The sequence below is a fragment of the Cololabis saira genome, chromosome 9 (genome assembly GCF_033807715.1).
Source record: "Cololabis saira isolate AMF1-May2022 chromosome 9, fColSai1.1, whole genome shotgun sequence".
Lineage (NCBI taxonomy): Eukaryota > Metazoa > Chordata > Actinopteri > Beloniformes > Belonidae > Cololabis > Cololabis saira.
The window spans coordinates 34,540,610-34,568,105 of record NC_084595.1 but is presented as its reverse complement, the minus strand read 5'-3'; the positions used below and the strand labels follow the sequence as shown (position 1 = coordinate 34,568,105).

The window sequence follows — 27,496 nt, the reverse complement described above, 5'->3', positions numbered from 1 at the left end:
CCTCAATATTCTTGTTGGGCTTGTAGGCATCATTTTTCACAATCATCTTGATCAGGTTCATGCACTGAACAATGAAGCGTTCAAAGGTCACTCCCTCTCCTGCAGGGGTGAACACGTAGCTGACTGCAAATTCCAGGGAGCGCTGGATTAATGGTATAAATGCACATGGATGGTACTCGAGGAAATCTAATAACTGCATAGAAGACAGGAGACAGAAAAGCACAGAGAGACAAGTTTTATGGAAATATTACACAGATCCACAAGCAGCAACTGGTTAGAAAACTGTGAAATGCATTCATAGTTTACATCATCATGCTTTGGAATAATAAGACTTACAACTTTAGTGTACAATATGATTGTCTTTTCCAGTTTTTCTCTGCATGTGCTCTCTGACCCAACCTGACGGCCTGAAACACAAAAACAATACAATAAAGCCAAGCTGAAACACATTACAATTACACACATTAAAGGGATAGTGACATGAAAAACACATTTTTCTTGATTTTTTGTGTTTTGTTGGGTGTCTTGACATCAATTACACCCAAAAAACAACAAACTTTTAACATTCAGTGTATTGTGTGCTTTCTGGGATTTTCCGCATAACTATGCAAAAACGGCTCATCTGGTTTGGTAGCGGGCCGTTACGTAACGGCCCGCTAAATCACCGCCCCCTCCACCCAGCTCCCTGCCTCCTCGCCTCTCCAGTGCACCATAAAGGCTGATTTATGGTCCGCGTTACACCGACGTAGAACCTACGGCGTAGGGTTACGCGGCGACGCGCACCGTACGCTGAACCCTACGGCGTAGGCTCTGCGTCGATTTAACGCGGAACCATAAATCAGGCTTAACACGGCGCTGTTTAGAGCCTCTTCTCTTCTCATCACCGGAGGAAAACTGCTAAGAAGACCCGCGGCCACTGACTGGACTTAAGATAAGGGACACTGCTGCTTGCATGCCTTTATTTTTATGATTGTTTTCGGTGGACTGCTTTTCTGTGCATGCTTCGCCTGTCGCTCCCGGCTTAACTCTCCGACGCCGCTGTTAGAAGTCCGGTTCGGTGTGCGCACGGACTTCATCCCCGGGCTGTAGTCGCCCTGTCTGGGCTGTGTGTGTGGGTGTTTGTGGTTCGGTGTGCGCGCGTGTGTGTGGAGACGCCGGCAGAAGTGTGTAGCAGTTGGGTTGGAGGAGGTTGGGAGGAGGAGCGGCGCAATGATTGACAGGAAAGGGGGAAAAGGACCCGTTTTTCACGGCGCAAAAAAACACTGTCATAAAAAGCCAGGAATGGAGTACTAGAGTGAAGTTTTTCTTGTTACACCCTTTTAGACACATTTGAGGGATGTTGGCCAAGACTTTTAATAGTGTTAAAAGCATTTTAAAAATGATGTCACAATACCTTCAACAGCTATAACTGTGGATCATTTAAAAAAAAAATCTCATTTATTTCCCCTGTCACAGCAAATTATTATTATTATTATCGTCTGTAGCGGATCCAACCGAATCCCAAACGAACACAGACGATGACAGAGCAACTTCTGTGTGCGTTTTAAGTAATGAGTATATCCAGATCGATCCTTACCACATCTCTTTTTTTTCATGTAATAAAAAAGAAAGAAAATGTTAAGTTTCTATCCAGTAAGATTATCAAAGTTACAGCTGTGTCATCTGACCCACATTATATTTTGAAATGAGTGAATTAATTGAGCGGAAACCCTTTGAGTAATTCACAGTAATTCACTCAGACCACGCTTGTTAAATCAGACCCAAACATTATTAAAAATGCGAACTAATGATGCTTTAAACTTTGAGAGGAATTAAGTTTCCATGTTGTAGCAGTGCTGCACTTCATTACAATTTAAACAGGTTTCTTGCTTACAGACATTATTGGACATGAGCAAATCCAGGGCGCCAAACCAGCGCTGACAGTAAGAAAAATGTTGTGAATTTCTTTAATGAATGAGGATTTTCATCATGAATTAACTCATCTGATGACACGATAACGAAATGATGCATAAAATTCTTCCATAGTCAAAAAATATTCAATATATACTTGTGTTAACGGTACACTCAAACCTTTTCCGACTAATCACTAAACAGATCAGAAACTTCTACTTGGACCACACAGATTACCTTTTTTTCAGCTGCTACCAGACCAGTTACATCAATACATTTGGGACCAAATGTGATAAAAATGACTAGATCCCGACACTGTTCTCGATGTAAATAGACTTTTCCCGGAGAGTTATTGCATGACCTGAGATTTACGTCATTGAGAGGTTCACTGTTGACACAAAAGATCGATGTACATCATAATTTAAACTTATGTTCTCTCTGTAGTCATTAACAAATTGTGCAAAACTGTCTTAAGAGACATTTTGTGCCTTTGAGACTGGACCTGACTTCCATCATTACTGGCCTGGATCCTCAATGTTCCTCTGCTTTTGGCAAAGCACTGTGGTCGATCAGAATATTGAACAATTTTCATCCATCTTTTTTGGCAGCTGAGACAGTTAAGTGCCTTGTCATCTCCGTTTGGGAGCATGGCTCTGCCAACCAAAGCAAGGTGAGCATTTCCCTCCGCCTTTTTGCTGCAAACGCACCTCTAAAATCCTCCTAGACACCAAGACGGAGGGCAGATCATACAAACTTTTTGCATATCATCATAATAAAATAAAATCGTATTTTTACCGAGTGAAACTTCATTTCACTGGGGCTCACGTCAAGGGACATCAGTCAGTTTGGGACTACGGTTAAATCAATATCAAGAACAGTTGGGACTTTGGCATATTTGTATCAGAAAAAGGATGGTCTCTAATGTCCTAATCTGATCTAGAAATAGTGCAGCAAAGTTGCACTTTCAATCGACAGAGCTAATATTATTCTGTTAATAGTTGCTGCAACAAAATAGGAGAAGGGAAGTGAAAGCGAGGATGATTAGATAGCACAAATATTAAAATAAGCTTGATTAGAGGAACCCTCAAGTTAAATGGCCACTTCACATATTAAGAGTCCCGTAGCATCTATGGTGTATGTAACAAAGTGCCATAAACGAACTCAGAATAAATCACTCACTCCTTCCCATATAAGAGTTGACCCAATAAAACCAGCTAGAGTCAATAAAAATATCCCATATGGTTTACTTTCCAGTAAATTTAAGTGATGAAAGCAGCAAAGATAATACCAGACAGGGTTGTGGTCGTTTCTTTCGGCTTTATAAAGATATTTAATTCCTATAAACAACTGCTAATTTGCAGTGGCTCAAAGATTGCTTTCCTTGCTTGTTTAAGATTTGTACAGATCAGGCATTATGTAAATCAATATACCATAGCTTTTTATTGACTTTGCATCCAACAAAGTACCTTGTTTGCAGGCATGTGACAGTCTGCAACGTGAGTAGGTGTTATGCAAAATTATGAAAGGCTCTGAGTCAGGATCTGAAGCAGCCAAATCTGCTAATCTACACACACAAACTGATGACTAAACAACTGAGGGGGATCTCCTTATGTCTTAAAGATACATAAAATCATCCAACAGTTGGCAACAGTGCTTAAAAATAGACCTGTGGCCTCTGTTTGAGGATAAACATGAAAGAGAGAGACATCTAAATTAAGGACAAAGACGGTCCAAAACCACAAATTTATCAGGCTGTGCAGAGTTGATTCTTCTCAAACAGCTACCTTGCAGATTCTCCTATCTGCAAGGCCCAGATATCAACAGATATCAGCTCCTGTCTCCACTGCCATCAGCACAACAAATATTGGAAGAGATGGTTGTGGCTGGTATCTGAAATCACCTTTTATCCCCCAACGTAAGCTGCAATGGCTGCTGAAGGAGTCGTTATCTCATACTCGTTAGGAGCTCCTATGACAAACCTGTATGAAAATTTTTTTTTTTAAACTCCAAAATGGGTTAAAGTTGAGACCAAAGAGGCTGGGGAAGCTTTTGACAAATAGAGAGACTTTCCATTGCAACTCTTATCAGGAATACGTTTCACATGCATGTGTTTATTCCTGTTGGCATAAGGAAAGTAAAGAATTTGAGATTTTTGCTCTTGATGTTGAGGTCTCCAAAACTGTCCGTATCACTGCTTTAGCATATTTCAAAATTCCTTCAGCCTCCAAAGATGATCCAACAACACTTAAAGGAGCATTAGGCTCCTTTTAAGAAATGAGACTCTCTAGCACCACCCTTCACCACGACGGCCGTCGGGGGTACTGCAGCCAACAGCGAAGCCGGCACGGGAGAACGGGGAGAACGCGCATGCAGCGTCATGTGACGTCACATCCGCAGCCCAGCGCGGGAAATTTGGGCCCGAATTGCAGCACATTTTGCAGCACACAGCCTGTTCAAGGCAACAGAGAGACCTAATTTGAAGTGCCTAGTAGAGACATCACTAATTGACTTAATCCTGACTAATGCGTCCCAGTGACAGCTGTCATTGGCAAAAACACAAAAATTCAGTGTGACAAGAATCATTTTTCTGAGCAGGTTTTTGTTTTTACAAAAATAATTGAAAAATATTCTCCTATTAAAAAACACAGGGTTACAAGCAGAAAGAATGCCTGGTTCACTCCCACTTTGTCCAGTTTACCTGTGCTTGAGTTCAGCAAAGCATGGGAAATAGCAATGAGAGCTAGTGCACATCTCTAACTGGCTGAATTTTCAACACACATACAACAAATGGTCAGTTGATCTGAGAATAAAACAAAAACAGATTCCCTTACATAATCGTAAAAGCATCAAAAATGTGATGACATCGGAACAGTCTCAGCTGGAAGTAATCCCTCAGAGCTCCTGCCATGCTTTGCCACAAATAAATCTGATAAGGCAGACACATTCTTTTTCATTACCAATCATTATTTTTAATTAGTCTTTAATTGCATCGGATTCCTCATTTAAGTCTCTCCATACTGCTTGTGAGGACTCTGTTACCATTTGCTCAGATGATCCCTCAGTGTGTCACTGCTGGAGGCTTAATCCATTCACAGCTTCAAAAGTGCATAAAGCTCTCAAACGCCTTGACATTTGAAAGTCGGCAGGTCTGGGTAATCTGCAGCTGTACTTTATAAAGCTAGTTGCTGATTTTATTGCACCGCCTTTGACACATCAAGGTGGTGCAATAAAATCCCTAATCTCTCAACGCTCACTCATGAAAGGTCTGGAAATCTGCCTTTATTCTTCCCTTATTAAAAGAGGGTGACCTGGGGTGAACCTAAACAACTACAGTCCCGTCTCCATGTTGTCTGGCTCTGTTATGATGCTCAAAACTCTCAGTACTTTACATGGCACATTACCAGTAAATATGAATTTGTTTCAGTTTTTCCACAAACCTGAAACTCATTTTGGACAACTATATGTTTTGCATAGATCCCAAAATCAGCATAACAATGAAGCTCCTTGGAGCTTGTGGTTTTACAGGCAGATATTTAGAAAAGTTGATGCAGTTTTCCATCATCTGCAATCCTGAATCAAATTAATTTGCCCCACATCAGACAATGAATCCCATCAGGTGAAGACAGAATGATTTGTTACTCAAAAAGCGCTCGATTATCAGCAGAGTGGAGTTAAAACAGGATTTATTAAGTTCCACTTTACCATTCACCAATTACCAACCAGGCAACAAACTTAAAAGCCACCACAAGTAGCCAAAATATGGACAATGATGTCACCATTTTTTAGCCTTTTTTTATAAAAAAAAAAATCAAATTTCTGCTTACAGGGTTGTTGTATATTATTCCTGTAACTGTAATTACAGTCAGACTTTTGATTAATAAATTCTGTCACGTCTATAAAAGCATTTTTACTGGAAAAACTATTCATTGATTATTTCAATTCTGTTTTTCTCCTTGTCAATCATTCATAATATTTTAATACATTTTATTTATTTAAGAATGGCAGCTCTTTCATGTGAGTCACATGTGACTGTAGGCCCATGTTTGAGATTGGTCTAAATATCCGATTTACCCATCTTGGTGGACAGTGGTGATGGTTATGGCGCTTTTGCATTAGTCTCACTTCTCCCCGGTTCTACCCGCTATGGCCCCATTTTGCGCTTTCGCACTAGGGCTGAGACGGGTAAAGCCGCTCCAAGTCGATACTTTTTTCTGTAACCATTTCAGCCAGGTTCTTTGCGGGCTGAGCAGGGACTATTTCTGACGTCACCACCTCCTCGCCTCTGATTGGTCGGGGGGCGGGGCCGTCAGTCGTTTGAATCAGGAAGCGGGAGTCAGAGCGAGGCGACTCGCGGCTCGCAGCGATTTTATTATAAAGCGCAAAACGTCTGTTTGGTGATCCAACTCTGAGGTGCAGATGTTCATAAACCTGGTGGCTGAGGAGAAAAAATTTAAAAAGGGATGCAGACGGGCTGTTTTACTCTGAGCCGCTCCCGGCTCCAGCTGATTTCTGATCAGCGGCGACATGAACAAAGCGGTTGCGCAATCGAGTACGTCACAGCAGCTTCACCCCAACCTGCCCACTTCTCCCCTGGCAATGCGAAAACACACGGGTGGAACCGTCCCGTACCGCGCAGAGCGGAGCCGGGCTGAACCGATACTAGTGCAAAAGTGGCATTAGAAAAACTCCTCTGGCAGTACAAGTTAACTACAAATCGTGTGACTCTTTAACATGACGGGACGTTTTAAGGATCTGTGTAACCAGCAAAACAAAAACATATCCTGGATCCGCTTGACCGTCTTTGAAGCAAGATCCATCTAAACTGTACTATGATTATAGTGGGTGGGTGGTGGGATTAATAGGTCTTCCATTAAGCCAGTGATTCTTAACCATAGGGCCGCGGCCCACACTTGGGCCGCGAGCGCCACCTAGTGGGCCGCAAAAAGAATTCAGTTTTGTACGTGTGGGCCGTTGGGGCCGCAGGACTGCATAGCAACTCCCGACCAAATATGAAAAAGACACTCAGCTAGCTGTACGTGTAATAGTAAGAGAAATGGTGTGTATTTACAGAGTAAATCCATTTTGCACAGAGTATGTTTGGACTACCAGGATCAGGGATCGATTACTTGGGTCTGCGCCCAGAGCGAGCGAGCGGCAGCTCGGGCGGCAGCTCCGTCGTTACTGGTGAAAGATGGTAGACGTAGATGTGTGGGCTGTCGTGTCTGCTGCACTGGACTGTTCGGGCTTTCGAAAAAGCATCGGAAAGTGACTGCTGCAGCGCGACCAGAGAGCTGCGGTGCGGGCTGTGCCCGTCGCAGCTGATCAGGCTCGGATGAACCCGACACACTGAGTCCTGACAACTTATTAATGTAAATAACTTAAAGTAAAGTCAAACTAAGTTTTGTCCTCGCTCTATTTTTAAATATGCACACTTGTATGCCTGTGTGTGTGTGTTGTAAGGTGCCGCTCCGTGTACGGGGCTTTTCCACACTGCGCGCTGTGTGTGTGTGTTTTAAATCCAGAAATGACACACACAAAACTGAGGGTGCGCCTTTCCACACGGCGCCCAAATAGTCGTCAAAATACGGTAATTAGCTTGACTCTTACAGAGATGAGAAGTGTAACAGGTGGAAAGGAAAGTTCAACCCGGAATGGACAGATTCATCCTGGTTCAGTCTTCCCACTGGGACAAAAGTGTTTTTCATCAAACATATCCACTCAAGTCTGAATTGAAGTCACAGAAAATAAACTGACCATCTTAAAACATCCTGCCCATGTTTGGGTCCAGATACAGCTGTGAAGCAGCTTTCTCCACAGTGAACATAATTAAAACTAAATATCGTTTCAGGCTCAACAATGAGATCCTGACACCATCCAGCCCAGATTTAAAGTCCTGACAGAAGAAATTAGAGCTCAGTTCTCTCACTGAACGACAGAAAGTGGGGGCATAAGATTAAAAGAGGGGAAGAAAGAGAAACTGCAAAACTGTTCAATTGCTAAGATGTGTTTATATTCATTTATTATAAAAATGTGTTGAGACAATTAACAAAGAAAAGGGGAAATTCAAACTGCTGGTAGAGAAATAAAATAAGATAGCATTTGAAAAATAAAATAAAATCTATTTTATTTTTAAGAGAAAAAAATATGTTTAATTCAAGTTACACATGTTAAGTGGCAAATGTGCACTTTTTATATATATATATATATATATATATATATATATATATATATATATATATATATATACATATATATATATATACATATATACATATATATATACATATATATATATATACATATATATATATATACATATATATATATATATATATATATATATTGTGATTGTGAGCATGGTTTGTGTGTCTATATGTGGCCCTGTGATGGACTGGTGACCTGTCCAGGGTGTAACCCCTGCCTCTCACCTAAAATAAGCTGGGATAGGCTCCAGCAGACCCCCGTGACCCCGCAAGGGATAAAGCGGGTAAGATAATGAATGAATGAATGAATGAATATATATATATATATATATATTATGATGTTTCTGGACCTTCGCTTGAGTACATTTTCTCTAAATGGACCTCTTAAAGTTTTAGTTGAATACCCCTGCTATACAGTGTTAATATTTAATGGGCCCCGGGCCACTCTGTACTGAAAAAATTGGGCCCCAAGGTCAGAAAGGTTAAGAACCCCTGCATTAAGCTGTGTGTGTGTGTGTGGGGGGGGGGGGGGGGGGGGGGGATTCTTGAAAAGTTTGCTCCTTAAAAATAAACATCTTAACTTCTGACAGCTAGATTATGCAGCGTTTCTATAAGATAGACTCTTGGCAATTTTTCACTTTTAAGTACATGCCGTCTGCATCTTTGGATGAAAAACTGATAAGTGTGTTTGTTTACTGAGGTGTGCAGAGACTCAGAGTCATGGACGAGTAAGTACTCACAGCATTCTAAGAACTGTTTTAGTCTTTCAAACACGGCATTCAGGAAACCCTGAAAAGAAAAAGAAAATGAGAAGAAATGAGAAAGTTCAATCCATTCAACATTTCTGAAGTTTGAATAACTCATGATTGCGACACAACAACTACCGAGGAGCACATATATTGACACGAGAACCCCGTTCACGTGAGCACGGCTCGCCGCTACACTCGTGAGCACAAATAAAAGCGAGACTAGCTGCACAGCATGACAGAGAATCAATTTCTATCGCCTGCTGCTGTAGTGGTTTAGCATAAGAAATTGGATGATAAATGGAGGTACAATCGGTTTAATTCAGAATTAATGTTCATCCATAAGGTCAGCAGCGGTGTCGTTAATCACGAACGCAACAAACACATTTCAGCCAGCAGCTAACGGCTCCTTACAGTAAGGAAACAACGGGGAGAAACAAAATAAAGCTTGATAACAGGACACGGTTCATAACAGAAATTTGTTCAGACACATTTAGAATTTTGAGAAGGAAGATGGCATGACATCAGAAAAGAAAAAAACAACTGAACCTAATTAGCCATGACAAGAAAGGCTTGAAAATGTATAGTACACAGACAGTAATGATGAAGAATATATAATAATAATGAGACAAGTTAACAGTGATAAGCAAAAGGTGTCAAATACACTTAAAAAAAGAAGGAGAGATGAGAAGTTAAAGAGTTTGAACACCTTCCTGCTCTGTGAGAGCTCTGCTACAACAGTTAGGGCTGTAACTCCCTTTGGGCCCAAACAAACAAAGACAATAAGTTAAATAAATAAAATTCAAATAAAAAAGTGAGATGATATGAATGTATACTGTCATTAGAAAAAGAGTTCACTACATTTTTACTCTATGGTTTATGGCCATTTGCCATCTTAAAATTTGCAAAATTCAACATAAATAAAGTACTGGGATTATATTGATGATTAGTTACGGCCTTTGGGGTCACCAGGTTGCAAAACAATTAATATCTAAAGGCATAAAAGCTCCCATAATTACATGGTGCTCTGTCATGCCATGTTCAAAAGAGCAAATGAGGGAATCATTTTCAAACACCAGTCCCCCCGTTTGAGTTTCACAGCGGTAAAATTAAACAGATGCAACGATGCTGCAGTGATGGCACACGCTGGCCATTTTAGATTTTTACAGTTTGTGACTGCTGCCTCTAAAAGCTGCTCTATGCACAAACTTTCCTCTTAGTTCTTCCACTTCACATTTTCCCTCTTTTGCATATCTAGATCTTAGTTTGCTGTTTCATAAAAAGGCATCTGGACTAAAGTTTCTATTTTCATTTATTTATTTTGTGCTCACATTTCTCTTTTTTTTTTTTGCAAAACAAGTTAATGCCATTTCACTCACTAAATCATTCAAAATAATGAAACTTCAAACCTTCCGGATGTCTGTGTTTTTATTCTAAAATTATTAAAGTATTTAGAGGTTTTTTTTTATCTGTCTTTGGCTTTTTTGTATATATAATGCAAAATATATCAGCTGACTGAAATTGAGTACTTCAGTCAAGAGCCATTAAAAAAACAACTAGGGGGGATCTATATATATATATATATATATATATATATATATATATATATATATATATATATATATATATATATATATTTCCTTTCCAGTCCCTCCTTGGCAGATTTAAACTAAACATAAAGGACAATTTTATGGAGATGGAGTTTCTTTACCCTAGGAGTGGGAGAGACCTCAAACAGAGCTCTCGGCTCTTTGAACCCAGATGAGGCTTTAGGCTTTTCCAGTCATCATAACATCCAGATTTAGCGCTGTGCGACGCTAGTCATTTTCAACCAAAACTCCAACATGAAAATAGAGATTCTGAGGCAGACATGATAAAATAACTTAAAAACTCACCATGACTTCCATATTCTGCTGTGGCTCTTGAAATCCATGAACTGTCAATTTGCGAAGAACTAAGAAGGGAAAACAGGGGGGAAAGAAAGACAACACACGACTGTTAGAAATAATAAACTGATCATATCTAATTCAAAACTAATAATAACATTTGTCCAGAAATAAAACAATGAACAAAAACACATTAAAACGGCAAATAATTTATGCGAACCCTTGGGAGTTTACGGGTTTTCTGCATCAATTTGCCATCTGATCTTCATCTAAGTCACAATGACCACCAAATACAAGAAGGGTTCAGTTGACAGCACAAACAACTTAAAAACAACTGTAAGTTGGGTCTTTATTTAACACGCCTCACTAAACATCCCAGTGTTGGAAGAAAAGCTTCCGTCTGCTCTTTTGGTAGATCTGGACCAGACGAGATTCAGAAGGACTTTTGAGGATTCCTCTTCACAGAGCTGCTTCAGTGCAGACGGCAGCATCGCACCACGCCGTGTTAGGATTGAGGTCAGGGCTCTGACTGAGCCACTCTGAACGGCAGCTGTTCTTTTTTTAAAGCTATTCTATGCTGGATTTAGGCTCACGGGGGTAAGGTGGACACTGCTGCATTACCCGACTTCTACTAAGCTTTAGCTGCAGACATCCACCCTGACATTATCCTGCTGGATATTTTGGTTAATGTGGAGAGTCATTTACCCTCCTTAATGGTCTGAGGGGCCTGAGACAGCGACTGAAGCTCAAACCAGGATGCTCCCTCCACCGTACCTCATCACAAGGATGATGTTTTGATGTTGAGAAGCTGGGCCTTTTTTTGGGTTACACATGGTTTCATCAGCCGGCACAACCCTTCTCAGTAGCCCTGCAGATTGGCACGGTGCCGTTTGGCAAGTCTCAGGCACCAATTGATCAATGGTGTTCTACCCTGGACACACTGCATGTTTAATGACTTGCGTATCATCACTTTTCAAAATGATGCCCTAGTCCAGTGTCTCCCAACCTGGGGCCCGGGCCCCCCCTGGGGGGGCGCCAGAGATCTCTGGGGGGGCGCGAATCTTTGTCTGCTTTGAAATTATGCAGTTGTAGAAATTATATTTGCGAATGAGTTATTCATAGGACATTGTTAGGAATAATTTATGAATGTCTTGAATAATTTTGGTGTTTTTTATACACTGGTGACAAACACAGGAAATGATTTAATTCCTTATTATTATATCATTACTGAACATTTAATCTACTCTGACAGGTTGTTAAAGGAAAAATGTTAAGAAATGTTGGTCTCATATTAAAAGAGACATTTTATAGAAATATTTTTATGTCCTTTTGTGCGTATTTTATACATTGGTGACATTGGAGAAAAACAAAGTCATATGTATATGCAGATCAATTTTCCTTCTTTTTTTTCTGAATGTCTCCTATTCACAATTCATAGTTCCCATCAACCGATGCTTCTTATGAAAAGCAAAATTAAAACATTGTTATTTTATCAACCTAGAATGTGTAAATCCTATTTCATTAATTGGATTCACGCTTTACAAAATACTGACTCCAATTAGCTTTCACTGGTTATTGGTCCATGGCTTGAATGTTTAATAAGTGTTTCTGTGTTTCTGTGACTTAGATGAAGGTCAGATCACATTTTATGATACATGAAGGCAGTACATCAGTTAATTCCAAGGAGCTCACACATCTTTTCGGAAATATTGCGCAGTTAATCAAGCAATGTGTAAATGCAATTGTTTTGCATGGCAATGCAGTTGTATTGTGTGTTTATTGATGATTCTTATCGAGGTTCTTCAAAACTGTTGTTGCTACCTTTGAGAGAAAGCAGTGTTCTCTCCAGCGAGCCGAGCGCTGCAGCCTCATCTCTGGCATAGATTTGCTGGAGGAAGCAGTCGGTGTGATGGCTCCACAGGGAACATGCAAAGCTGTAGATGCCTGATGCCAGCTGGCAACAAATATAACGGTATGATCAGTCACACACAGATAAACATTGTTCTATATACACATGTAAGCTTATTTTGCTGAATAAGTGAATATAGAAACAAATGCATAAGCACAGCAGATTTGACTGCATGTAAACAGCACGTGAAACAAAAGAAAACTACAGCAGTTATTGATGCATTTACATAAAACGATAATCTTGTAAGTGCAGACAGATGCATTTTGTGATGTTGTTATAAGTAAGGTCAACTTTTAGCTGAACAGATTTAAATATAACACCTGCCAAGGCTATCAACTTTTTGGAATATGCTTTTGGTGCTTTGAATAAATAAAAACAGAAAAGCCGTAACCATTAAATCTCAATGGCAACACAATGGGGTCTTAAAGTTCAAGTATTTAATAATGACAATGCCTAAGGCAAACAAGACACTCCGTTAACATGTTAAACATGAAAAATAAATATACTACATTTTCTACCTTTCTACAAAGAGCAAACAAAAACAAACATGAAAACTTGTCAAAAAATTATATATATATATATATACACACACATACACATACATACGTATGTATAAATGAAAATAAGGATCAACAGCAAGACTCCTAATATACTGTAACAAACAGGCAACAAGACCGTCCTGCAAAATATGTTTTAGGTTGCAGCAAAGGAACGGAAGGCTTGTTGTTTGCTACCAAGACAGCCAGTTGTATCATATGCGTTTTCACATTAATAAAAAAGAGACAATCAGTAAAGCTGGAGAGGAGGCTTTCCAAAGATTAATGTAATTTCCTGAGGTACGGTCGACTACAATCCATATCAAGATCCCACCACACTGATAAACATTATGAAACGACGACAAGAACTGAAAGAGGAGCTCAGGTCACAAACCACAGAACAAATACACTAACGTGGCTCCGTCTAACATGAAATTTCATGGCAAACTGACTGCTTCGATCCAATCTGCTGATAATAAAGCACAGGTTACAGGCAAAAAAAAAAAAAAAGCAGTTTTGTACATGGCTGATTCAGGTAATTCAGTTCTATATTGCATCTAACAATCCAATAATTTTGCTGGCCCTAGGCAAATGTGTTGGTTTGAATAACTCTACAGTACCAAATCCCAACACACGTGTACTCCGACAAAAGTAATAGAGGGCCAAATGTCAATAATAAAAGGGGGAAAAAAAGAACCATTTGCTTCTCTGCAAGACAATTTCCTATTCAGCTTACACCAAAGCCATGCAAAGAGAAAGCAGTTTGACCATTACTTCAAACTAAGAATAATGATTCTGCTGGATACTGACCCACTATTGCTACTCAAAAGCAGAGTTTAGGCAACATAAACAAACACGTAAATAAATGAATAAATAAATAATTTACTGGGCAGTTATTCTGCACTTTTTGATGAGAAACGAAATAAAGGAAGAAGCAGACTGCTGAGGGCTGACAGGCTACACTACCTCAGGTGATGTCTCTTCATTCAAATTCAAATATGACTCTGAAGGGAATGGAAACATCTCTGAACGCACATCACACCTCAGGGGGCAAGACTAGTATACATCAAATAGCCGCACTCTGTATTTTTATTCTGAATAATCATACATGATTTATATAGTGGTATTTCTTTTTTTGGTCTAAATGTCACGACAAAACAGCCATATATGAACATGTCTGTGGGTTTTCACAAGCACATTTTATGCTTCAATAAAAATGCAAAGATGCAGTTTTCTCCCGTGTTTGAAAATATAGATTCTCTCTGTGTGGTCAAAAGCTTGCTGGAATGATGGTCTGTGCTAGTTATCATATCCATTTTGCCATTGCTGCCTATTTGCATTTTGACTGGCATCAGAAAGTGTCAATCATTTATACAAAGTTGCTTCAATCTTAGTTCTACCTCGCGTTAAACATTTTTGGTACTTTTCCACTAGTCTCGGCTCAGCCCGGCTCGGCTCGTCACGCCTTTACCCGCCTCTACCCGTTTGTTTTTCCACAGCCAGGGGAGAAGTGGGGGGGTTGGGGTGAAGCTGCTGTGACGTACTCGATTGCGCAACCCCTTTGTTCATGTCGGCGCTGATGAGAAATCAGCTGGAGCCGCGAGCGGCTGAGAGTAAAACAGCCCGTCTACATCCCTTTTTTAATTTTCTCGACAGCCACCAGGTTTATGAACATCTGCACCTCAGAGTTGGATCACCAAACAGACGTTTGTGCTGTATAATAAAATCGCCGCGAGTCGCTCTCGCTCCGACTCCCGCTTCCTGATTCAAATGTCTGACGGCCCCGCCCCCCGACCAATCACTGGCGCGGAGGGTGGTGACGTCGGAAATAGTCCCTGCTCAGCCCCATATAGAACCTCGCTGAAATGGTTACAGAAAAAAGTATCGGCTTGGAGCGGCTCTACCCGTCTCAGCCCTAGTGCAAAAGGGCAAAACGGGTAGAACCGAGCTGAGGTGGTACTAGTGCAAAAGGGGCATTAGATAACAGCTACATAAACCAATGGGAGTTTATGTATTACTAGTCTGCAACAGTGGTGGAAATAGTCAATATATAAATAAAGCACCACCAAAGCCTTTGCAAACTCTTACATATCAATCATCAATATCAAAATATCCATCTTATGTGGCAGGTAGTTGGTTGGAATCTTGTCTTTTTTGTTGATTCAATGATTAACTTATTATCATTGTTCATATTTTTACTTCCAGTTGGTAAACTTTTCCTAACAAGGAAAGCAGCTGTACAGACGTTTTAATTTTATTAAGGAAGCAATATGGCGTGAAATAAAATAAGAAAATCAGCAGGAAAGGCAGCCAGTGTCATTTTAGTTTAACATAACTCATTTAATATGCAAGCTTTGGAAAAAGGAATTCAAACATTTCAGGAAATTCTTTAATACATCATCTGCTGTCACCCAGAGTTTAAAGAAGTTGGATATTCAGCTGATAATCAGAACAAATTACACCACGTTACCCAACTCCCAGTGGATCATGAAAATGCAGAGTAAAATTGCTTATCTGATCTCAAGAACTTCAACCATACCACAAAACTGACAACCAATGCCTTAAGTTTGTAAATAAAGATAATTGGACCAAAGTATGCCAGAATAGTGTTTTGTTTTTGTTTTTCAGAGAGAGGTGCTACCCAGGTGTAAAAAAAGACACTTCCATAGAGAATAACAAATGTACAACTCAATACCCTACCCATAAGCCCTTTTCAGACACGTCGTGCTTATGGGATGACAACTGATCATGTCGGTGTCATGTCTGAAAGACCCCTATGGCACGTTTCTATAACATTGAGACAGCAATGTCACCATGTCAAGAAGTCTGAACAGCTGCCGTCCCACAAACCAATGCATAGCAGGTGCATGTGGCTCCTCCCCAGCTGTTAAGAGAAATCTGACAGATATCAATAATAATGAGATAAATAACTCCCTTTTGCCTACGATAAACTGCAGTACCAGGCCATGTTTGTTACCCTGATGTAAAGTTTTATGGCATAATGACAATGGTTTGACACTGTACACGGTAGACTTGCAGAGCTTTGCCTGATAGTTTGGCCTCTCATTTGGAAAAACAGAAGTGTTGAGGAGACTGTTCAATAGCAGCAAAAAAAAGGGGGGTAGAAAACTGATGTTTTCAGCAGCTTCCATCCATCACAGCTATTTTTGACACACGTGCCGTTTGATTCCAGGGCTACAAAAGTCGAGTTGTTGTGATCCAGGTATCACTAATGCTCCCTGACACTGCTGAAAGTGAGGATATTTGGCATCTGTGAGTATTTACGTCTGTGCACCATCTGATATCGTTTTATAAACAAAACCCTGGCGTTCCCAAAGACAGCCAGAAACAAAACGCCATGATGAGATAAAAAAAAAAAATGCAGATTTAATTTTATAACATAACCAGCCTATTGGTTGTTGAAAATATTGGGTTTCACTGCATAACTGAACATCTGTCACAATTTCGGGTCAGAAATACATCTGGGAAACGACCCTCTCCAAATAAGACATATTTCATGTCAGCTTAGAGAAATGCAGACAGTCAGCTTTACGATGGACATTTGGACCTCTGAAGAATTCAAATGTCAAAGTGTTTTACATGCAAGGTTTATCCCTGGATTTCTTTATTTAATAGCCTTTTTTCATATTAATTGAAAAAACACTAACAGTTTAACTAGTTATTTAAAAATAAATCAATCGATTAAAATAACCCTGGTATCAGATCAGTACTCAGTTTTGGCTGATACCCCAAGCCCAGGTGTCAGAATTGGCATCAGAAAGGGACAAAATTATATCAGAACATCTCTAACATAATAATGATAATCAAATATATTAATAACAAAATGTTATTGTGAAATTCTAGCACTGATGCATTACATAAAAACACAATCTCAGTTTTTTCCATCTCAGTTGTAAATGCTCATCTGTCTAGCCAAAAGATAACAGATTAGTCAAATACCAAAATAGTTGATAGTTGCATCTACGTGCAACATGATGAATTGTTTAAAGAATACAACATGATGTGAGAAAACTGACTTCAAAAATTGAATATCTAACCCATCTAATGATGCGTGAAAGACGAATACTGCCCCTGCACCACAGGTGTCTCTGTCATGTTCACACACTTGCCTGAATTGAGATGTAAGGAAAATTAACAAAAGAATTAAGTCTTTGAGACTTCAATGAGTCTTGAGACTTTATTCTCCAACATTCATGTAAAAGTGCCTAATTTTCTTAATGTTTTTTTCTCTTTACAAATTCCAACAACTATATTTTGAAACCGGAGCTTTAGGATGGTGGAAAGAAACATCTCAAAAGGTAGAAATAGTATTAGAAGGTGTTGCTGTGTAATAGTCAATGAAAATATTTACAGAACCTGATGCCTTTTAGTGAGCCAAGATCGCTTCGGCCCAGCGGGTTGAGCGTGTTGCTGAAACTGCACTCTTGGCACGCTGGGCACACAGTCTGGTACGTTATGACAGAGGAGAGAGCACGGTGCAGGCTATTCAAAGTCAAAATAGTCTGCGCATAATTTAAAAAGTGCAAAGTTTAATGGGACTTGGACCCACTTTGTTTCCTAAAGGCACACAATTTTGGCAGGGCTTTTCTGAATCACAGCCAAACTTTTGGTCTCGGTCACTGCGTCTCATGACCGCTGAACTGACTGACTGACATTTTTTTCCCCCACTCCTACTGTTAATCACCACTTTCTCTGTTATTATGTTACTATGAACATCTGCAAAACCTACAAAAGAAGTACAGAAAAGGAGTATTTCTATACTCTTGGCATTGCAAAATTGCGGATGGTTAAAAGTCACCTTCGCTCTGATTTGTTAACAAAACATTAATTCTAGCCAAAGTTTCTCCTTTCAACCCACCTTGCACATACTGTCAGCAAAAGATTATGACTCACTCATAGGTTACAATAAATGTATATTTGTAAGAGGAACTGTTGCTAAGAATATTCAAGGTTAACCTTATTGTCCTCCAGAGATGCAATCTGTGCTACAGCCACCAGTGCAGGATAAAAAACAGTATAAAATATACATCATACAAACACCACTGATTAGTTAAAAAAAAAAAAAAAAAGTGCTGACTTTGAACTGTCGAGGAGACCCACAGGAGCAGGTACAATTGAGTTCTTAAACCTGTTGATCCTACATCTCAGTACATTATATCTGCTGCTGGAAAGAAGAAGTGCAAACTCTTGGATGAGCCAAGATAGAACTGTCTTTCTTCAAGATTCTGATTTTGTACAGGTCATTCAGATTATTCGACCTCTGATCTGCCATGTTGCCACGTACTAAATATAGGCGAATAAATAGTAAAATAACAGGATAAAAACGAATAAAACACTGAGGAGTATGCATAACTGCTACTGCATCTCGACGTTACTGCCGCCACATAACCCCAAATGCACCCGGCAGCTAAACAGACACAAAAAGAAAAGGATGAATAGGACTTGCTGTTTGTCTTATGTTGGCATGTGTCTTTTTTTTTTTACTGCAACACATTTCACCACTAAGACACATCACACAAACGTCACAGCAGTCACCACACTTCACACACTGCAGCCATCACTGTCTTGTCTTTCTCGCAGTCTTGTCCTTTCGTGTTTCACTTTGGTGATTTTGCTCCTCTGTCAGAATATGGAATCCAAATATTAATAAAATATGGTAGACTAGAGTCTAGTGTTGTACAGGAACAGTGAGACACACACACACACACACACACACACACACACACGCACACACACGCACACACACGCACACACACGCACACACACGCACACACACGCACACACACGCACACATACGCACTTGTGCATTTTAAGAAAACTAACATCTGCTGCAAGATTAAAATGCATATATGTATCATGGATAAAGGTTTTTACCAAATCATGGTACTAATCACTTATATGTGCATACAGATTTATTTTAAGACATCCTCCAAAAAATATTACTCTTTATCTATTTAGTCTCAAACCATTTTAAGGGAAAAAGCAACAGTAAATAAGTCAAAGTGGAGAAACAAGAAAATAGCTATGAAGTGAGTGGTCCAAAGCAGGAGTTAGATTTTCATTTCATTATGCAGATACGCAGAAAAAAAAAGGGATTTATAGTTCTATGTAGCAACTATACATGTAGGCTATATACAGGACCTTCTCAAAGTAGGTGTCCATACTTGTTTGTTGTTGTTTGCCTCATTCTGTAATTAAGCCACTTCAGCTTCTGTTTGTTTACTTCCCCTTTAAAGCACAGATGGAGCCACAGGGCAGATGTATCAAACCTTGTATGAGATGGAGGGATAAATGTTGACCATTAGTACTTATTACGAGCACTGCAGTAGCAAACCAGCTACCCAGGTGGAAAATGATAAAGTAGTAGTCAATGCTTTCATGCAGACCTGTCACAGTCTGCGTCAATGTGACATGTAGTTTCTTTTCTGGGCAGGAGCAGATCGGGCTGTGACCATAACAGAGGCTACAATCTCAGCTGTCCAGTTACAGTAGACATATGTAGTAAGTTTGATGTTGAAACAATCATCCAGAACACTGTGCTCTGGTACAAACAGCTATCAAGTGACCCCCCCCTCCAAAAAAGAACCTACATAAAAGCCAGCAAGGAATAGGTGAGAAACAGTGAACTTACATCCTGGAAAAGACGTCTGTCCTGCGCCAGGCGTTTGGATGCAAGGGTTTTGGTGACATGATAGAAGGTTAGCAGCGCTCTGTGCTGCTGCAGGCCATCCTGGCCCTTCACAGACTCTAGCAGAATGGGAATGAGCTCCGGCCACTGCCTCGGGCAGTCCAGACGGGCCACCTTGGCTATCAGTACTGCGATCTGGGTTGCTATCTGTTAGAAAAATGAGGAAAACATAACCAGAGGCCACATATTTACAGCAGAAGGTGCTTAAACAAATATGAAGGCAATTATATTTCAAAACCTTTCAAATAGCTTATTCTAGGACATCTTTTTTAAAATAAGTCGTTTACATGGATACAAGACAGAATATATAACTTCCATAAGTAACCTGCACTTATGCTGTCGGCTTGTACGCAACACAAGGAATATTAATGTAAGAAGTAGTCAAATGTTTATACAATAAAAAGGACATTATATCTCATCAGCTGGTGCCGTTTAAATGTTTTGAGTGTCTCAACTCAAAAATGTGAGGGATGAATGTACAAGTGAGAAGAAGCAGCTCCCCAAAAAGGTATTCATTTAAAGAATGAAATGTTCAACTACTATCGGTAGTTTATTATTTTGGCTTATATAATTTTGGAGTGAAAATAAGCTTCCCCACTCTCAGAATGTTTAAAAATGGATTTCTGCAAAGCAGGAGGTTTTAAATACATTAAATAAATTTACATATCATTATAATGTTTTCATTATAATGTTTTCCAGGATAACCTCCTCGGGAGGATTTGGTAGACTATGGAGTGGTGATGCCCTGTTCTACTGTGTAGTCGCACCTGCAATAATGGGACATTTCAAGTAAATAGGGTAATATTTATATAGACTATAGAAGTCTGATGAATTCTGGAGTCCTATGGGTTTGACGAGGCTAATAGAATGACTACCAGGCTACAACATGGAATATTTTTTTTTTTTTAAATGCAGCTCGATTTCCTGAAGTCCTCGTGGCATACCTGTGATGTTCAACAGCCCCCATCATGTTTGCAAAGCTCTGTTCACAGCAGCTGGTTTAAAGGAGCAGCGTTTGCATCTAACCCCACCTCTTCAGCTGGGTGTGTCTGTTTTATAATCTTTCTCACTGCTGCGTGCTACTCATTTCAAAAGGTACAGCAAATGCATCAAGATATGAAATTGAGTGGGGAAAAAAGATTAGGAACCTGGCGCAGTACTGCCTTACTCAATACTGGCAGTCATTCAGTACTGGTACAGTAGTAGTTGTGTGGCCCAATTATCTCATAAAGCCTTTGAGTTGGTAGTCAAACGCCCAAATATATGCTCTCAGTCTGAGGTGGGAAAAAAAGAATATTGTGTCCCCTTTAAAATACCACCTATGCAGTTGTTGAGCACAAGAGTTGATCGCTCATTATTTGGAATTTTGTTGCAGTAACAACAACTACTAAGTTACTCACTGTTGAAAAACTCTAGTTAAGACACAACAGTTTGGCTCCAGGAAGCGCATATTAATGCTGATGCCGATTCAAGATTCAAAGTTACCCGATGAGGCTCAAGGTCAATGACATCTCTCGAATAGGGCGGTGCATGCAAAACTGTGAGAGGCTCTGAATATTAAACAATCCTTTCTGCTTTAGTTTCATATATATGCATATAAAGTTAAAGCTGAAAGGATTATTCGGTAGCCTGCATCGGTGGCTTAGTGGCTAGCCCTGTTGCCTCATATGCCTGTAAGTGTGTTTGTGTGCGAATGTGTATGTTTGTCGATATACAGTTGAAACCAGACGTTTACATAAACTGTGCAAAAACACAACATTTTTTGTCTCAGTGTCTGAAGTCAAAAAAGACTAAACTCGTGCTTCAGGTCAGTCAGGATTACAAAAAAGATTTAATTTTGCTAAATGCCACAATAAGAGAATTTCTTAGAGAATGTTATGTTACTTTCTCCGATGTTAAAGTCACATACATTTCCTTAGTATTTAGTAGCATTGCCTTTGAACTGCATGACTTGGGTCCAATGTTTTGGGTAACCCCCCACAAGGTTCTGACAGAACTCTGCTGGAATTCTGGCCCATTCCTCCCAGAAGACCATTTAGAAGATCCATTTGCACCCAAGACCCATTTGTGCCAAGTGTTAGCTTCCTGGATGATGTCTTGAGATGTTGCCTTAATATATCCATGTAAAGTTCTTTCTTCATGATGCTGTCCATTTTATGAAGAGCTTCAGTTCCTGCTGGAGCAAAACAGCCCCACAACATGATGCTGCCACCTCCGTGCTTCACAGTTGGTATGGTGTTCTCAGGCCTACAAGCTTCCCCCCTTTTTCCACCAAATGTAACGTTGGTCATTATGGCCAAACGGCTCCATTTTATCTCATCAGACCACAGGACATGTCTCCAAAAGTTAAGGTCTTTGCCTTGATGTCTTTTTGCAAACTGTACTCAGTTTTTTTTTTTTATGTTTATTTAGGAGTAATGGCTTCTTTCACGCTGAGTGGCCTTTTAGCCCATGTCAGAGCAGGACTCGTTTCACTGTGGATAATGACTCCTTCTTACCAGCTTCATCCAGCATCTTCACAAGGTCTTGAGCTTTTGTTCTGGGGTTGATTTGCAGATTTCGGACCGAAACATGTTCACCTCTGGGACACAGAGCCCGTCTCCTTCCTGAGTTGTGTGATGGCTGGACATTCCCATGATGTTTATACGTGCATATAATTGTTTGAACAGATCAACGTGGCACCTTTAAACATCTGGAAATGGCATCCAAGGAGGAACCAGACTTGCAGAGCAACACGATTCTCTCGCTGATTTCTTTTGATTTTCCCATGATTCCAAACAAGGAAGCAGAGTGTTTGGGCTGTGGCCTTAAAATATATCCCCAGGTGTGCCTTCAATTAACTCACATGTTGTCAGTTAACTTATCAGGAGCTTCCAACCCCATATCATCATCATCATCTGGGCTTCCCATTGTTATTTAAAGACATAGTACTTTTTGTTTATGTAAAAATTTGACCTCAAACAAATGAATATAAAATTCTCCAAGAAATTCTCTCTCTCTCTCATTATTGTGGCATTTAGCAAAATTTAATTATTTGGTAATCCTGACTGACCTGAAACAGGAGAAGTTCAGTCTGATTTAACTTCAGACAGTGAACAAAAAATGTTGTGTCTCTTTTTGCAGAGTGTATGTAAACTGTAGGTGGCCCTGTGATGGATCTGACCAGGGTTAAGTGTTTTCCTGTAATGAGCTGGGATAGGCTGCATCGGGCTCCTGTCACCCTGGATCGGATTAAGTGGGTATAGAAAATGGATAGATGTACAGTAATTGAAAAATGCCGTGTAAGAGTGATAGGTAGATCAGATCGGGGTCTGAACTGATACGGACTCACCCATTTCCCTAATCTATGATCACGAGCTGTGGGTAGTGATCTAAGAACCTGATTGCAGATAAGAGTGGCCATAATATGTTTCCTCAGCAGCATGCCTGGGCTCTCACTTAGAGATAGGGTGAGAAGCTCAGGCTTCCAGGAGAGCCTCATAGTAGAGCCCCTGCTCCTCTGCATTGAGAGGAGCCAGGTAAGGGGGCTCGGGCATCTGGTTAAGGAGGCATCCTAACCAGATGAAGTTTTCCGGTCTCTTCCCAGTGTGAATAGACCCCTAGGAAGACCCAAGACATGCTGGACGGACAATATCACTCAGCAGGCCTGAGAACATCTTGGAAACCCCCAAGATTAGCTGGGAAAAGTTGCCAGGGGGAAGGAAGTTTGGGCTTCCTTTAACTTTTTCTACCATCACAGGATTTTCAACATAATTTCCTTTTTTAATCATATTGTGACTATTGTTTGTGAAAATCATAACCTATATAACTAATTTTCCATCCATCTATCTTCTATACCCGCATTATCCTGAACAGAGTGCACTGGAGCCTATCCCAGCTCATTAGAGCGAGAGGCCGGTTCACCCTGGACAGGTCGCCAGTCTATCACAGCAACACATCTTCCATTTTCTTTAAAATGCATGTTAAAAGATAAATAAATAAAACCCTAAGCAATGCTGAATTTCCAAGCTCTCAAAATCCTCAAATTTGAATTCTAAAAAAAGTCAAAACAATTTTTTCAATTGCACAACTTCTGAAGAAATCATTCACAAAACACACAATTTCTCGTGGAGTTTCAATTTTAGACAGAGAGGCTGTGATTGTTGAAACATATGGTGCTTAAATCGTATTCATTGCTCGCCACATGGACCCCATCAACCTTAACATTACAGAACCGCCTCTCAGAGATAAAACCTCTCAAAACCAGGATAGATAACCATCATCTAGGGCCACCTTCCACACCCCTCAGATAGATAAATTACAAACTGCTTGAATCTTCAATTACTTACAGCATTCTTGAGATGAAACCCAAAAAAACAATAACTAAAAGTCTCATCCGTCAAAAAAACGTACTAATAAACAGAATTTCTTTGTCATTGATGATTCTTTGAAGCCGTCTTATTTAGTGACATTTCTTTATTACATACAATATTGTCACAAAGTGTTGAAATGCTTTTAAGCTTTTACTTTGTAACTTATATGATTTTGTGCAAGGAAATCTTGATGAAAATCTTTCTCCTCCCCACAGTGTCCCATTTTTCTGCACTCACCTGATTGACAGGCTCATTGAAGTTTGTGATGAGACCGGCACGCAATGATGTCTTCTCCTCCTCTGATAAGGCGCTGTAAACACAGCATTCAAAGAGATATTCAGAGGTGGTACGGATGCCAGTGGAGTAGAACAGACACCCCAATGTAGCATAAGACAATTGTCCAATGCCTCTGACAGATCTCATTTCATCCATCATGAAGCTTATTCTGGAGATTTTCAATCATTAAGATGTTGTTAACATTCATCACATGCAAAAATGAGATTGATATAAAATAGACATCACATAAATAGAGACAAATACAAAGAAGGCTTAAATTGGCTGAAGATGGGACTGCCACACTGGCGTCCTAGCGAACCACGGCAAATACCCGCGGTATCCTCTAACTCAGACGCTGTGAACGAGCGGCGAGTTTTCAGAAAACTCTGACAATTTCAACAAGCACAAAAATATAAACTTTAACTGAAATTGACCATGATCTGTCTATTTCAGTTGCTCCTGAAGCAAGACACAGTTTTCTAAGTGTAAATCACAAATCATATTATAACCGTGGGCAAAATGAGAAAATATGTGGATGAAAGATAAATGATCAGAGCGGACGAGTTAATAAGAGGAGCAAGATCTGCTGAATAAGTTTGGGAATACGGGGGTGACTCAAAACTTTAAAAATTAGACACTGATATAAGTGCATGACTAAGTAGCATTGTGTGACTGTAGAGCCAGAAAATCTGATTGTTGTTGGGAAAAGATGACAGGAAAGTCGCAAATATGATTCATAATGCAAAGACGGCAGAGATATCCAAGGGGAGAAACACTAAATCCCCAAAATCCTTTGGCTGTTTTACAGATTTGCCATTCCACCACAATACATGCTGGAGTGAGGACGCAGTTTGAAAACATCAAAGCAAAACAGATTAGGTGTGGACATCCACTTCTACTGGAGGGGAAATCCTGGGAGAAATCCCTCCCAAAAGGAAAAAAAAGCACATCATCACAAAGTAAAGATAAAAACACATAGCAGCTTTGTTTGATCTGCAGTGACTCTTCTCTGTGAGGGAACGGTTGGACTAAACCAGGCCAGAAAAGATATAGTAAGAGGTCAAGAGTTGAAATTTTTCCCCTTCAATTGATCGCCATTCAGTACAAATATTAATTAAATGCATTTGGTAACAAGGAAACGTAACACAAAATGTACTCAAATACTCTGAGTCAAACTACCTGGCCTGACACAGAATCTGCTGCCATTCAACAGGATCTCTTGGTGGAACAGAAGTCTGCATGGCTATGCCACAGAAGGAGTTTGCCAAGTATCAATTTAGGCACAAAACCAATCGGAGTAAGGAGTATTTTCTATAATAAACAGCTCACAACCCAGACTGAAGCAGAGAGCAAATAAAGTTTACTTTACTTCTCAAGACTCTTGTCTAATTTTTTCAGATTTTAAGAAAACTTGTTTCTTGAAGTTTTTATGTGCTGAGCCCTGGGAAAAGTTTGCCTGAGGATGTCAGACAAGCTAAAAGCATATTGATTCATATGCATATTCTAAGCTTTTATGCGTTTCCTGTGTTATACCATTCTATTCTCTTGTGCATTTGCTCTGCTGTTCATATTTGTACCATCTTATTGGCTTTGACAGTAATGAAGAAGCTTAAAAATGCGAAGTGAAATGAAATAAAGTGAACGCGAGCTCTCATTAACCCAATACTGGGTTTTTTTGGTACATTAAGTATATTGAACATAATGTTCATTATCATAATTTAAAAGATTTTGGACAAATGACACACTTGTGTCTGTGTGGTCATGTACATCATTACTTTATGACATGAGACAAAGTTTTCCCAGTCATGAAAAAGCAATTGACCTTTTTTCATAGCACACTTCAGCTTGTCACAACAGCAGCACAGACGGAACTAATAGCATTAATAATGGCACCATTGCCCTCAAGAGGGAAAAAGTCATTCACAATAAGAGGGCTATGGGACTCGCAGGCATAATGGAGTGTAGACATTTTTCTTCATCAGCTGGCCATATCTTTTGTTCTTTTTCTTTATATTCCCCATCTATGACATCCTGAAATGTCTGTCAGTATCATTTATCATATAATATAATAATATAATATAAATGTTTTGTTTGTCTGGATTCTCCTTACCTTAAAAGGAGCATGAGGTTCCTTTTAAGAAATGAGACTCTCTAGCGCCACCCTTCGCCACGACGGCCCTCGGGGGTACTGCAGCCAACAGTGAAGCCGGCACGGGAGAACGGGGAGAACGCACATGCAGCGTCATGTGACGTCACATCCGCAGCCCAGCGCGGGAAATTCGGGACCGAATTGCAGCACATTTTGCAGCACACAGCCTGTTCAAGGCAAAGGAGAGATACACTAGAGGGCTCATTCTTTTGGGTTTGGAACGCTTCATCTGACATTATTACTAGAAAACTTAAAATGTATACGGATTTTTTTCATAAAACTTGCCACAATCCGGCCTCAAGCTCCTTTAAAGGAGCATGAGGCTCCTTTTAAGAAATGAGACTCTCTAGCGCCACCCTTCGCCACGACGGCCGTTGGGGGTACTGCAGCCAACAGCGAAGCCGGCACGGGAGAACGGGGAGAACGCGCATGCAGCGTCATGTGACGTCACATCCGCAGGACAGCGCGGGAAATTCGGGCCCACAATTGCAGCACATTTTGCAGCACACAGCCTGTTCAAGGCAACGGAGAGATACACTAGAGGGCTCATTCGTTTTGATTTGGAAGGCTTCATCTGACATTATTACTAGAAAACTTAAAACGTATACGAATTTTTTTCATAAATCCTGCCTCAAGCTCCTTTAAGATTAAAAGTCATCTAGAAAAGGTAGAGAAAAAAGTAAGGAAATAATGAAATGAAACTAAATAACTCTCCTTTCCCAGTGATGTGGCTTTGATTAATAGTTTAATTCTACCTTTAAAAAAGAATAATTAAAGATCTTATTTTACCAATACTTGTCAAGTTACTCTAAAAATTAAAACATTTCTATAAAAGTACCA

General features: G+C 39.9%; 1 protein-coding gene across 1 annotated transcript in view; it reads right to left on the bottom strand.

Moving 5' to 3' along the window:
• Nucleotides 1-27,496, bottom strand: part of ipo11 (importin 11) — a 144,207-nt gene that overhangs the window by 104,958 nt on the left and 11,753 nt on the right. The window contains exons 4-10 of the mRNA XM_061729353.1: nt 24,469-24,541; nt 19,823-20,026; nt 12,547-12,679; nt 10,735-10,793; nt 8,834-8,882; nt 337-407; nt 1-193 (exon numbers count right to left, since the gene is read on the bottom strand). Coding sequence (XP_061585337.1) covers nt 1-193; nt 337-407; nt 8,834-8,882; nt 10,735-10,793; nt 12,547-12,679; nt 19,823-20,026; nt 24,469-24,541 — 782 coding nt within the window. The remainder of the gene's footprint in view (nt 194-336; nt 408-8,833; nt 8,883-10,734; nt 10,794-12,546; nt 12,680-19,822; nt 20,027-24,468; nt 24,542-27,496) is intronic.